The sequence below is a fragment of the Lepidochelys kempii genome, chromosome 1, assembly GCF_965140285.1.
Source record: "Lepidochelys kempii isolate rLepKem1 chromosome 1, rLepKem1.hap1, whole genome shotgun sequence".
NCBI lineage: Eukaryota > Metazoa > Chordata > Testudines > Cheloniidae > Lepidochelys > Lepidochelys kempii.
In genome coordinates, this window is record NC_136380.1 from 58,381,081 (window position 1) to 58,394,771 (window position 13,691).

The window sequence follows — 13,691 nt, forward strand, 5'->3', positions numbered from 1 at the left end:
TGTTTGCCATAACACTACATCAGCATACACCCCATACCATCTTACCATCTGAGTAAGGTATAGACAGTTCAAGAAATCATCACATGGCAACACATCGTAACATTCGCTGAAAAATACAGGGGGCCACCAGTCTCAAGAGGTTCTTTAGCGTTTCGGCCCCATTTTTTATTCTGGACATCATATGACCAAAGTTAATATTGCTGATTGGATTTACTCATCTATTGTAGAACATAAGACATTTCAACTGTTTTCTGCTATAGCATCATTAGTACCTTAGACAGAAGAGCCTTTACAATAATCCTATTGTTTGAACAAAGTTCGGATAGAAACAAAACAAAAATATATAATTACATTTAAGTTTAGATGGTGAATAGATAGCAGTTTTAAATTTTTGCTTTCAGGTTCTGCTTTTATTCCTCCTGCCATTTACTACAGAAGAAAAACTGGTCAGAAATATGATCAATTAAATTTTTGTACTTTTTAAAAGTACCTGGAAAGTATTTATTATGTGTGTAAATGATAACACACAACAGTCTGGTTAAGTGTATTCACAGCCTAAATGTTAGCATCTGTTCAGGAAGAACAACAAAACTACAAGCAATATTTTTTACCTGTGATTTCTTTTGCTGCTCAATTGGGGGAAATAGTTCCATCCAGAGACTGAACAAAGTAAAAAGGTTGACTTTGGAAAGCCTTGGTGTTTGACCTGTCATCAGAAAAAAGATGAAAGATAAATATTAACGGATAAAAATCTTTTATTGTTTTAATGACTAAGACTCATAACTGGTGTTCTATAGCGTAGGTAGAAAAGTTGGAATACTTTGCTTAATACACACAGGAGGGTAGTTTAGCTTGAATGTCATCTTCAACTTAAATTTGGCCCCCAAATTAAATTTTGTAAAAACAAGCATTTATAAAGCCAATGACTAATATTGATGTTTCCTCTATAGAAAATGTAGTAAGCTGTTTTACACTGGCATGTACTTAATATATGTTTCTAAATTTACACACATGTAAATTGAAATACCATAGTGAGTATTTCTATAAAGTGTAATAAATACTAAGAAATGGTTCCATTAATATACAAGCAAAAACAGTAAAATATGCAGAATTTAAAATTCAAAACATTGCAACAGTATGATCTTGAAAGTGAAAAACAACAAAGTGAGCAATTTCACCTAATATTAAAAACTGAAAAGCAAAAAACAAGCAAAAACTGACTTAAAAAAAAAAAAAAGAATTCCTTCAGACTTTTAATGACCTAAACATTACCATAAAAACTTTCCCTAGTCCTATAGGCCAAGCAATGGAAGAGCTGGTGAGGCATTATAACCACACGGTGGCCACTAGCAATACTAGTGCCTAAATTCACCTCTCCCCAACACCAGCCCCACAGACCACTATACTTTTCTGATATTTCCATCAAATGAAGCAAAAAGGAAATTAAACAAATTTTGGCAGAAAAGACGATTAGATGCAAATAAACTAAAAAGATTTCCTAGAAATTCTACACCAGCCAGTGTAGAGCCTAGTGGATCTTTTCCTTCTACTATTGCTGTGGCTAAATTCCACTACACAGAACTTTTCTGGAACATAAATTGCTTTGTCTACCCAGCTCTGTATAACGTGAGGAACTGGTAACATACTTTTCACAGAAGTCATCCCACTTGTGGGTGGAGAGCAGCAACCATACACTGAGTCCCACTGAATTCGGCACATTCATGGAGAAAGGCACATTAAACACGCTGAAAGAAATAACTTCCTGAGAGTCAGACACATGCCTTTAACAAGTGGTGAAAGATTGCAGAGTTGCTAGGTGCTCCTGGGTAACAGACCGTTACCACCACTGAAACTAGTCAAATGTACCGGGCAGTTTGGTCAATTCTCAAGAAACCATTTTTGGATCCAGCAGATCTTACAAACTATAGCCTGGTGTGAAATATTCAATTTCTGATCAAGATAACCATGAAATTAGGAAAGAGCCACCTCCAAACACACCTATCCACCACCAATACCTGGGACTCCTTCTATTCAATATCCAGGCCTGGTCTTGGAACATACAGTATTGGTAGTGCTGATGGATGACCTCCCCCTATACGTAGATAGGAGGATGTCTTGGGACTGTCTGTAGCATTTACACAGTTGGCACAGCACACTACTATTTTGCCTCAGACAACAGCTCTGATATGCCTCCATTCCCGCCTTTAGGGATGCTTGGAGAGCTGTGATGAGTAAATGCTCATCTACACTTCAGAGCAGTCACCTGTGACGTCCCACAAGGCTCAATCCTTTCCCCCATCGTTTTTAACACCTACAGCAAGGAAGGTGAAAAAAGTGAAAGCAAGAAGGGACAGAAGAGAGAATTTTTATTTATTTATTTTTAAAACAGCCCTAACTATCTCAGGGAAAGTAGGAAGAACAATTAGACCAGTGGCCTATTTTCATGTTGATTATCTCCGGGGGGGGGAGGGGGGAAGGAGGAGTTATTTGCATACTGTAGCAATAGGTGCTGTTATGTGAACCAAGATAGAGAGACAATTAGTAAATTAGGTAAAGAAATGCATTTGCATACAACACAATAAAATGACCTTTTAAAGCAACAGTTTGTTTTTAGAGTTCTCTCCACAGAAGAATCATAAATAGCATCAGAGCTAATTAGAGTCAATGCAAATACAAGTAATATGTGCACATTACAGCAACAATCATAGACTCATAGGACTAGAAGGGATCTCGAGAGGTCATCTAATCCAGTCCCCTGCACTCATGGCAGGACTAAGTATTATCTAGACCATCCCTGACAGGTGTTTGTCTAACAGCATCTTAAAAATCTCCTAATGATCGAGATTCCACAACCTCCCTAGGCAATTTATTCCAGTGCTTAACCACCCTGACAGTTAGGAAGTTTTTCCTAATGTCCAACCTAAACCTCCTGTGCTGCAATTTAAGCCCATTGCTTCTTGTTCTATCCTCAGAGGTTAAGAAGAACAATTTTTCCTCCTCCTTGTAATAACCTTTTATGTACTTGTTATGTCCCCTCTCAGTCTTCTCTTTTCCAGACTAAACAAACCCCATTTTTTCAATCTCATAAGTCATGTTTTGTAGACCTTTAACCATTTTTGTTGCTCTTCTCTGGACTCTCTCCAATTTGTCCACATCTTTCCTGAAATGTGGCACCCAGAGCTGGACACAATACTTCAGTTGAGGCCTAATCAGCACAGAGTAGAGCGGAAGAATTACTTCTCGCGTCTTGCTTACGACACTCCTGCTACTACATCCCAGAATGATGTTTGCTTTTTTTGCAACAGCGTTACACTATTGACTCATATTTAGCCTGTGCTCCACTATAAACCCCCGATCCCTTTCCACAGTACTCCATCCTAGGTAGTCATTTCCCATTTTGTATGTGTGCAACTGATTGTTCCTTCCTAAGTGGAGTACTTTGCATTTGTCCTTATTGAATTTTATCCTATGTACTTCAGACCATTTCTGCAGATCATTTTGAATTTTAATCCTATCCTCCAAAGTACTTGCAACCCCTCACAGCTTGGTATCGTCCGCAAACTTTATAAGTGTACTCTCTATACCATTATCTAAATCATGGATGAAGATACTGAACAGAATCCGACCTAGAACTGATCCCTGCGGGCCCCCACTAGTTATGCAATATATAACAAGTGTGAGGAAATTCCTGTTCTCACATTCTCTAAAGAAAAACAGTAAAATAGGTCTACTCTTCATGTAATTTTGGCTTGTACAGTTTATCCCATTAATCTATATTTCTATTGCATTTATGAATTTCAGAGCCCTCCTGTAGCCAGTACATATTCCTTATAGATGGTAAACAAAAACATGTATCACAATGGATAGCTTGTATTATATGTTTGAAAGGCAACCCCAAATATCTGTTAAGGTGGACCTTAAACAAACATATTGTGACCTGATTTTCAGAGGTGCTGAACACGTGCAACCCACTGAAGTTAATGTCAGTTGCAAGAGTTCAGAACCTTTGAAAAATCAAGCCACTTTTCTTTTTTAACTGCTGCCAATGTATATTTATTAAAAGAGAACTTTGCAGGTGTATCAAAGCACCATCGTCCTCCCAAATAATCCTGGGGATGTTGATCTCATCCCCACTACAAGACTCGGCAAAAGCAGTGTCAAAGGGCAGTTCTTGGCTAGAGTATTAGTCTCGGGAATGGATAGGAGCCAAGCTTTGAGTCATCATAAAATGTCATCCAGGAAGTAACACTATCCTCCATTTCAGTATTACTCAACAGCAAGGAAAACAGAAGCTTGTTATTAAACTCCCAGAGTTTACACCAGCAGAAAGAACCAAGGCTGGATAGAGGGTTTTCTTCCCATCTGTACCCACCATAAGGACTGGGTTTCTGGGAGGAATTCAAGCAGAAGGGAGAATGGTTCTCTTCTCAAGCAGAGCTTTAGCAGCACCATCTTTATTTCCCATGGTGCTCAGGCAACATAAGTGTGGTATTCATGGGCAGTCTGCACATATACCTTATTCCCCCTGCTACATTTGGGTCACAAACACTGTGAGGGAAAATTTGAAGCTAATCAAAGTTAGTTTCAGTTAGAATTTCATACCACTCTTGCAAGATTATTTTGCAAAACCTCTATTTGGGCCCTGAGACAGTCGGTCTGGGTGCCGGGGGGAGACAGAGAAGGGGCCCCCACCTGAGACGCTGTCGGTCTGGGTGCCGGAGGGGGGGGGAAAAGGGACGCCCACCTGAGACGCTGTCGGTCTGGGTGCAGTTGGGGGGGGAGGGGGAGAAGGGGCGCCCACCTGAGACGCTGTCGGTCTGGGTGCCGGGGAGGGGGGGGGGGAGAAGGGGCGCCCACCAGAGACGCTGTCGGTCTGGGTGCCGGGGGGGGGGGGGGGGAGGAGGAGAAGGGGCGCCCACCAGAGACGCTGTCGGTCTGGGTGCCGGGGGGGGGGGGGGGGGAGGAGGAGAAGGGGCGCCCACCAGAGACGCTGTCGGTCTGGGTGCCGGGGGGGGGGGGGGGAGGAGGAGAAGGGACCTCCACCTGAGACGCTGTCGGTCTGGGTGCCGGGGAGGGGGGGGGGAAGAAGGGGCGCCCACCTCAGTCGCTGTCGGTCTGGGTGCCGGGGAGGGGGGGGGAAGAAGGGGCGCCCACCTGAGTCGCTGTCGGTCTGGGTGCCGGGGGGGGGAGGGGGGAGAAGGGGCCCCCACCTGAGACGCTGTCGGTCTGGGTGCCGGGGGGGGGAGGGGGGAGAAGGGGCCCCCACCTGAGACGCTGTCGGTCTGGGTGCCGGGGGGGAAGGAGGGGCGCCCACCTGAGACGCTGTCGGTCTGGGTGCCGGGGGGGGGGGAAGGGGCGCCCACCAGAGACGCTGTCGGTCTGGGTGCCGGGGGGGGGGGGGGAAGGAGCGCCCACCAGAGACGCTGTCGGTCTGGGTGCCGGGGGGGGGGGGAAGGGGCGCCCACCAGAGACGCTGTCGGTCTGGGTGCCGGGGGGGGGGGGAAGGGGCGCCCACCAGAGACGCTGTCGGTCTGGGTGCCGGGGGAAAAGAAGGGGCGCCCACCAGAGACGCTGTCGGTCTGGGTGCCGGGGGAAAAGAAGGGGCGCCCACCAGAGACGCTGTCGGTCTGGGTGCCGGGGGAGAAGAAGGGGCGCCCACCAGAGACGCTGTCGGTCTGGGTGCCGGGGGAGAAGAAGGGGCGCCCACCAGAGACGCTGTCGGTCTGGGTGCCGGGGGAGAAGAAGGGGCGCCCACCAGAGACGCTGTCGGTCTGGGTGCCGGGGGAAAAGAAGGGGCGCCCACCAGAGACGCTGTCGGTCTGGGTGCCGGGGGAGAAGAAGGGGCGCCCACCAGAGACGCTGTCGGTCTGGGTGCCGGGGAGGGGGGGGGAAGAAGGGGCGCCCACCTGAGTCGCTGTCGGTCTGGGTGCCGGGGGGGGGGAGGGGGGAGAAGGGGCCCCCACCTGAGACGCTGTCGGTCTGGGTGCCGGGGGGGAAGGAGGGGCGCCCACCTGAGACGCTGTCGGTCTGGGTGCCGGGGGGGGGGGGAAGGGGCGCCCACCAGAGACGCTGTCGGTCTGGGTGCCGGGGGGGGGGGGGGAAGGGGCGCCCACCAGAGACGCTGTCGGTCTGGGTGCGGGGGCGGGGGGGGGGGGGAAGGAGCGCCCACCAGAGACGCTGTCGGTCTGGGTGCCGGGGGGGGGGGGGGGGAAGGGGCGCCCACCAGAGACGCTGTCGGTCTGGGTGCCGGGGGAAAAGAAGGGGCGCCCACCAGAGACGCTGTCGGTCTGGGTGCCGGGGGAGAAGAAGGGGCGCCCACCGGAGACGCTGTCGGTCTGGGTGCCGGGGGAGAAGAAGGGGCGCCCACCTGAGACGCTGTCGGTCTGGGTGCCGGGGGAGAAGAAGGGGCGCCCACCTGAGACGCTGTCGGTCTGGGTGCCGGGGGAGAAGAAGGGGCGCCCCACCTGAGACGCTGTCGGTCTGGGTGCCGGGGGAGAAGAAGGGGCCCCGACCTGAGACGCTGTCGGTCTGGGTGCCGGGGGAGAAGAAGGGGCCCCGACCTGAGACGCTGTCGGTCTGGGTGCCGGGGGAGAAGAAGGGGCCCCGACCTGAGACGCTGTCGGTCTGGGTGCCGGGGGAGAAGAAGGGGCCCCGACCTGAGACGCTGTCGGTCTGGGTGCCGGGGGAGAAGAAGGGGCCCCGACCTGAGACGCTGTCGGTCTGGGTGCCGGGGGAGAAGAAGGGGCCCCGACCTGAGACGCTGTCGGTCTGGGTGCCGGGGGAGAAGAAGGGGCCCCGACCTGAGACGCTGTCGGTCTGGGTGCCGGGGGAGAAGAAGGGGCCCCGACCTGAGACGCTGTCGGTCTGGGTGCCGGGGGAGAAGAAGGGGCCCCGACCTGAGACGCTGTCGGTCTGGGTGCCGGGGGGGGGGGGGGGAAGGGGCCCCGACCTGAGACGCTGTCGGTCTGGGTGCCGGGGGGGGGGGGGGGAAGGGGCCCCGACCTGAGACGCTGTCGGTCTGGGTGCCGGGGGGGGGGGGGGAAGGGGCCCCGACCTGAGACGCTGTCGGTCTGGGTGCCGGGGGGGGGGGGGGAAGGGGCCCCGACCTGAGACGCTGTCGGTCTGGGTGCCGGGGGGGGGGGGGAAGGGGCGCCCACCAGAGACGCTGTCGGTCTGGGTGCCGGGGGGGGGGGGGGGGGGAAGGGGCGCCCACCAGAGACGCTGTCGGTCTGGGTGCCGGGGGGGGGGGGGGGGGGAAGGGGCGCCCACCAGAGACGCTGTCGGTCTGGGTGCCGGGGGGGGGGGGGGAAGGGGCGCCCAGCACAGACGCTGTCGGTCTGGGTGCCGGGGGGGGGGGGGAAGGGGCGCCCACCAGAGACGCTGTCGGTCCTGGGTGCCGGGGGGGGGGGGGGGAAGCGGCGCCCACCAGAGACGCTGTCGGTCTGGGTGCCGGGGGGGGGGGGGGGAAGGGGCGCCCACCAGAGACGCTGTCGGTCTGGGTGCCGGGGGGGGGGGGAGAGAAGGGGCGCCCACCAGAGACCGCTGTCGGTCTGGGTGCCGGGGGAGAAGAAGGGGCGCCCACCAGAGACGCTGTCGGTCCTGGGTGCCGGGGGAGAAGAAGGGGCGCCCACCAGAGACGCTGTCGGTCTGGGTGCCGGGGGAGAAGAAGGGGCCCCCACCTGAGACGCTGTCGGTCTGGGTGCCGGGGGAGAAGAAGGGGCCCCCACCTGAGACGCTGTCGGTCTGGGTGCCGGGGGAGAAGAAGGGGCCCCCACCTGAGACGCTGTCGGTCTGGGTGCCGGGGGGGGGGGGGGGAAGGGGCGCCCAGCACAGACGCTGTCGGTCTGGGTGCCGGGGGGGGGGGGAAGGGGCGCCCACCAGAGACGCTGTCGGTCTGGGTGCCGGGGGGGGGGGGGGGGGGGAAGCGGCGCCCACCAGAGACGCTGTCGGTCTGGGTGCCGGGGGGGGGGGGGGGGAAGGGGCGCCCACCAGAGACGCTGTCGGTCTGGGTGCCGGGGGGGGGGGGGAGAGAAGGGGCGCCCACCAGAGACGCTGTCGGTCTGGGTGCCGGGGGAGAAGAAGGGGCGCCCACCAGAGACCGCTGTCGGTCTGGGTGCCGGGGGAGAAGAAGGGGCGCCCACCAGAGACGCTGTCGGTCTGGGTGCCGGGGGAGAAGAAGGGGCCCCCACCTGAGACGCTGTCGGTCTGGGTGCCGGGGGAGAAGAAGGGGCCCCCACCTGAGACGCTGTCGGTCTGGGTGCCGGGGGAGAAGAAGGGGCCCCCACCTGAGACGCTGTCGGTCTGGGTGCCGGGGGGGGGGGGGGGGGAAGGGGCCCCGACCTGAGACGCTGTCGGTCTGGGGTGCCGGGGGGGGGGGGCAAGGGGCCCCGACCTGAGACGCTGTTCGGTCTGGGTGCCGGGGGGGGGGGGGGAAGGGGCGCCCACCAGAGACGCTGTCGGTCTGGGTGCCGGGGGGGGGGGGGGGAAGGGGCGCCCACCAGAGACGCTGTCGGTCTGGGTGCCGGGGGGGGGGGGGGGGAAGGGGCGCCCACCAGAGACGCTGTCGGTCTGGGTGCCGGGGGGGGGGGGGAAGGGCGCGCCCAGCACAGACGCTGTCGGTCTGGGTGCCGGGGGGGGGGGGGGGGAAGGGGCGCCCACCAGAGACGCTGTCGGTCTGGGTGCCGGGGGGGGGGGGGGGAAGCGGCGCCCACCAGAGACGCTGTCGGTCTGGGTGCCGGGGGGGGGGGGGGGAAGGGGCGCCCACAGAGACGCTGTCGGTCTGGGTGCCGGGGGGGGGGGGAGAGAAGGGGCGCCCACCAGAGACGCTGTCGGTCTGGGTGCCGGGGGAGAAGAAGGGGCGCCCACCAGAGACGCTGTCGGTCTGGGTGCCGGGGGAGAAGAAGGGGCGCCCACCAGAGACGCTGTCGGTCTGGGTGCCGGGGGAGAAGAAGGGGCCCCCACCTGAGACGATGTCGGTCTGGGTGCCGGGGAGAAGAAGGGGCCCCCACCTGAGACGCTGTCGGTCTGGGTGCCGGGGGAGAAGAAAGGGGCCCCCACCTGAGACGCTGTCGGTCTGGGTGCCGGGGGAGAAGAAGGGGCCCCCACCAGAGACGCTGTCGGTCTGGGTGCCGGGGGGGGGGGGAAGGGGCGCCCACCAGAGACGCTGTCGGTCTGGGTGCCGGGGGGGGGGGGAAGGAGCGCCCACCAGAGACGCTGTCGGTCTGGGTGCCGGGGGGGAGGAGGGGCCCCCACCAGAGACGCTGTCGGTCTGGGTGCCGGGGGGGAGGAGGGGCCCCCACCTGAGACGCTGTCGGTCTGGGTGCCGGGGGGAGGAGGGGGCCCCCACCTGAGACGCTGTCGGTCTGGGTGCCGGGGGGAGGAGGGGCCCCCACCTGAGACGCTGTCGGTCTGGGTGCCGGGGGGGGAGGAGGGGCCCCCACCTGAGACGCTGTCGGTCTGGGTGCCGGGGGGGGAGGAGGGGCCCCCACCTGAGACGCTGTCGGTCTGGGTGCCGGGGGGGGAGGAGGGGCCCCCACCTGAGACGCTGTCGGTCTGGGTGCCGGGGGGGAGGAGGGGCCCCCCACCTGAGACGCTGTCGGTCTGGGTGCCGGGGGGGAGGAGGGGCCCCCACCTGAGACGCTGTCGGTCTGGGTGCCGGGGGGGAGGAGGGGCCCCCACCTGAGACGCTGTCGGTCTGGGTGCCGGAGGGGAGGAGGGGAAAGGGGCCCCCACCTGAGACGCTGTCGGTCTGGGTGCCGGAGGGGAGGAGGGGAAAGGGGCCCCCCACCTGAGACGCTGTCGGTCTGGGTGCCGGAGGGAGGAGGGGAAAGGGGCCCCCACCTGAGACGCTGTCGGTCTGGGTGCCGGAGGGGAGGAGGGGAAAGGGGCCCCCACCTGAGACGCTGTCGGTCTGGGTGCCGGAGGGGGGGGGGAAAGGGGCCCCCACCTGAGACGCTGTCGGTCTGGGTGCCGGAGGGGGGGAGGGGGGAGAAGGGGCGCCCACCTGAGACGCTGTCGGTCTGGGTGCCGGGGGGGGGAGGGGGGAGAAGGGGCGCCCACCTGAGACGCTGTCGGTCTGGGTGCCGGATGGGGGGGAGGGGGGAGAAGGGGCGCCCACCTGAGACGCTGTCGGTCTGGGTGCCGGATGGGGGGGGAGGGGGGAGAAGGGGCGCCCACCTGAGACGCTGTCGGTCTGGGTGCTGGATGGGGGGGGAGAAGGGGCGCCCACCTGAGACGCTGTCGGTCTGGGTGCCGGGGGGGGGGAAGGGGGAAGAAGGGGCGCCCACCTGAGACGCTGTCGGTCCTGGGTGCCGGGGGGGGGAGGGGGGAGAAGGGGCGCCCACCTGAGACGCTGTCGGTCTGGTGGTGCCGGGGGGGGGGAGGGGGGAGAAGGGGCCCCCACCTGAGACGCTGTCGGCTGGGTGCCGGGAGAGGGGGGGGCGAGGGGGGAGAAGAAGGGGCGCCCACCTGAGACGCTGTCGGTCTGGGTGCCGGGGGGGGGGGTAGGGGGGAGAAGGGGCCCCCACCTGAGACGCTGTCGGTCTGGGTGCCGGGGGGGGGAGGGGGGAGAAGGGGCGCCCACCTGAGACGCTGTCGGTCTGGGTGCCGGGAGAGGGGGGCGAGGGGGAGAATAAGGGGCGCCCACCTGAGACGCTGTCGGTCTGGGTGCCGGATGGGGGGGGGAGGGGGGAGAAGGGGCGCCCACCTGAGACGCTGTCGGTCTGGGTGCCGGATGGGGGGGGAGGGGGAGAAGGGGCGCCCACCTGAGACGCTGTCGGTCTGGGTGCCGGATGGGGGGGGAGGGGGGGAGAAGGGGCGCCCACCTGAGACGCTGTCGGTCTGGGTGCCGGATGGGGGGGGAGGGGGGAGAAGGGGGCGCCCACCTGAGACGCCTGTCGGTCTGGGTGCCGGATGGGGGGGGAGGGGGGAGAAGGGGCGCCCACCTGAGACGCTGTCGGTCTGGGTGCCGGATGGGGGGGGGAGGGGGGAGAAGGGGCGCCCACCTGAGACGCTGTCGGTCTGGGTGCCGGATGGGGGGGGAGGGGGAAGAAGGGGCGCCCACCTGAGACGCTGTCCGTCTGGGTGCCGGGGGGGGGGAGGGGGGGAGAAGGGGCCCCCACCTGAGACGCTGTCGGTCTGGGTGCCGGGAGAGGGGGGCGAGGGGGAGAGAAGAAGGGGCGCCCCACCTGAGACGCTGTCGGTCTGGGTGCCGGGGGGGGGGAAGGGGCCCCCACCTGAGACGCTGTCGGTCTGGGTGCCGGGGGGGGGGGAAGGGGCCCCCACCTGAGACGCTGTCGGTCTGGGTGCCGGGGGGGGGGGAAGGGGCCCCCACCTGAGACGCTGTCGGTCTGGGTGCCGGGGGGGGGAGGAGGGGGGAGAAGGGGCGCCCACCTGAGGACGCTGTCGGTCTGGGTGCCGGGGGGGGGGAGGAGGGGGGAGAAGGGGCGCCCACCTGAGACGCTGTCGGTCTGGGTGCCGGATGGGGGGGGAGGGGGGAGAAGGGGCGCCCACCTGAGACGCTGTCGTCTGGGTGCCGGATGGGGGGGGAGGGGGGAGAAGGGGCGCCCACCTGAGACGCTGTCGGTCTGGGTGCCGGGGGGGGGAGGGGGGAGAAGGGGCCCCCACCTGAGACGCTGTCGGTCTGGGTGCCGGGGGGGGGAGGAGGGGGGAGAAGGGGCGCCCACCTGAGACGCTGTCGGTCTGGGTGCCGGGGGGGGGGGGGGGGGAAGGGGCGCCCACCTGAGACGCTGTCGGTCTGGGTGCCGGATGGGGGGGGAGGGGGGAGAAGGGCGCCCACCTGAGACGCTGTCGGTCTGGGTGCCGGGGGGGGGGAGGGGGGGAGAAGGGGCGCCCACCTGAGACGCTGTCGGTCTGGGTGCCGGGGGGGGGGGGGGAGGGGGAGAAGGGGCGCCCACCTGAGACGCTGTCGGTCTGGGTGCCGGGGGGGGGGGGGAGGGGGGAGAAGGGGCGCCCACCTGAGACGCTGTCGGTCTGGGTGCCGGGGGGGGAGGAGGGGGGAAGGGGCCCCCACCTGAGACGCTGTCGGTCTGGGTGCCGGGGGGGAGGAGGGGGGAGGAGGGGCCCCCACCTGAGACGCTGTCGGTCTGGGTGCCCGCGGTGCGCGATCTCCGCCCGGCCGCCACTTGTCCATCGCCGGGACCCCCCGCACTTTGCATCGGTCCCGCTGGCGTCACCCACCCACTAGCGGCTCGCCGGGCTCCGGCGACTCGGCTCCGCCCCACATCGCTGCTGTGGCCGCAAACCCCCGCCAACGAGCTAGCGCGGCGCGAGCTCTTGCGTCAGCAGCTCCAGCGGGCGCCCCGCGTGACGCCATGACGCAGCCAGGGCCTTCTCCGCGAAGGGGCGGGGCCGGCTGGGTCGCGGGGGCGGGGGGGTGATGTCACTCCACTGAGCCTCCTTTGCTGGGCTTGGCTGGGCGGGGGCGGGGCCTGGCGGAGCAGGCGGGCTGGGGGCGCTGTGGGAATCGGGTGGTTGATGGTTTCTGGCGGCTCCCCTCAGCCGCGCGTGGCCCCAGGCTGGCGAGCTGCGGGCAATACCTAGCCCTGCAAACGGCGCAGCTCTGTGCCCGCCCTTCCGTGCAGCCGCTGTCACCAAACTCTCCCCATGTGCTGCCCCCCGACACCGCCCACAGGCTCTTCCCCACCGCCTGGCTCTCGGCTGTACCCCGGCACTCCAGTGCTGCCCTGTCACAGTTCAGCCATTGCACACAACACCCACCCTTCTGGGGTATGGCACGGCTTCCGCATGAGGAGAGATTAATAAGACTGGACCTTTTCAGCCTGGAAAGAGATGACTAAGGAGGGATATGATAGCGGTCTATAAAGTCATGATTGGGGTGGAGAAAGTAAATAGGGACGTGTTATTTACTCCTTCCATAACACAGGAACTAGGGGCCACGAATGAAATTAATAGGCAGCAGGTTTTAAAACAAAAGGAAGAAATTTTTCACACAACTCACAGTCAACCTGTGGAACTCTTTGCCAGAGGATGTTGTGGAAGCCAAGACTATAAACAGGGTTCAAAAAAGAACTAGATAATTTCATGGAGGATAGGTCCATCAATGGCTGTTAACCAGGATGAGCAGGGATGGTGGCCCAAGTCTTTCTTTGCCAGAACCTGGGAATGGGTGGCAGGGGATGGATCACTTGATGATTACCTGTTCTGTTCATTTCCTCTGGGGCACCTGGCATTGGCCACTGTTAGAAGACAAGATACTGGGATAGATGGAGCTTTGGTCTGACCCAGTATGACTGTTCTTATGGTCTACAGCCCCTCTCTCACTCCAGGAACCACAGTGTCCTCTTCGTGACTCATGAAGCCTGTTATGTGTTTCCCCCTTCTGGGGTTCAGGTCCCTCAAATCCTCTGTCACTCCCATGGTGACTTAGACAGTCTCTTTTGTTCACTGCCCTGCTGGTGCCACTTCCCCAGTGGTGGGTAGGGGAACCTGGGCCTGCTCTCTACTCTGGGTTCCAGTCCAGGGTGTCAACCCAACAGCCAAAGGCTGCTCAGTCCCCAACCTTGCTACTTACTCTATGAGCTGCTTCCTATCCCATCACTCCACTCACTCTCTGGGGTTTGCCAGCCTCTCTGCTCCCTCATCCCAGGGAGTAACCATGGGCCAAATCTCTTTATAGGCCCCAACACACTTCCCTTCTTCCAAAAAGTGAG

The 13,691-nt window shown here is 60.7% G+C and overlaps 1 protein-coding gene across 3 annotated transcripts in view; it reads right to left on the bottom strand.

The window, feature by feature from the left end:
* CDADC1 (cytidine and dCMP deaminase domain containing 1) overlaps positions 1-12,325 on the bottom strand; it is a 31,198-nt gene extending 18,873 nt beyond the window's left edge. Inside the window, exons 1-3 of one of the 3 annotated variants that reach the window (XM_073343595.2) lie at positions 12,089-12,325; positions 1,647-1,704; positions 612-706 (exon numbers count right to left, since the gene is read on the bottom strand). In XM_073343595.2, the coding sequence (XP_073199696.1) occupies positions 612-706; positions 1,647-1,704; positions 12,089-12,151 (216 nt within the window). In that variant the 5' untranslated portion in view covers positions 12,152-12,325. Of the gene's footprint in view, positions 1-611; positions 707-1,646; positions 1,746-12,088 lie in introns of all 3 variants that reach the window. The other 2 variants (XM_073343615.2, XM_073343605.2) reach the window with 2 other exon arrangements.
* Positions 12,326-13,691: the final 1,366 nt, after the last annotated feature.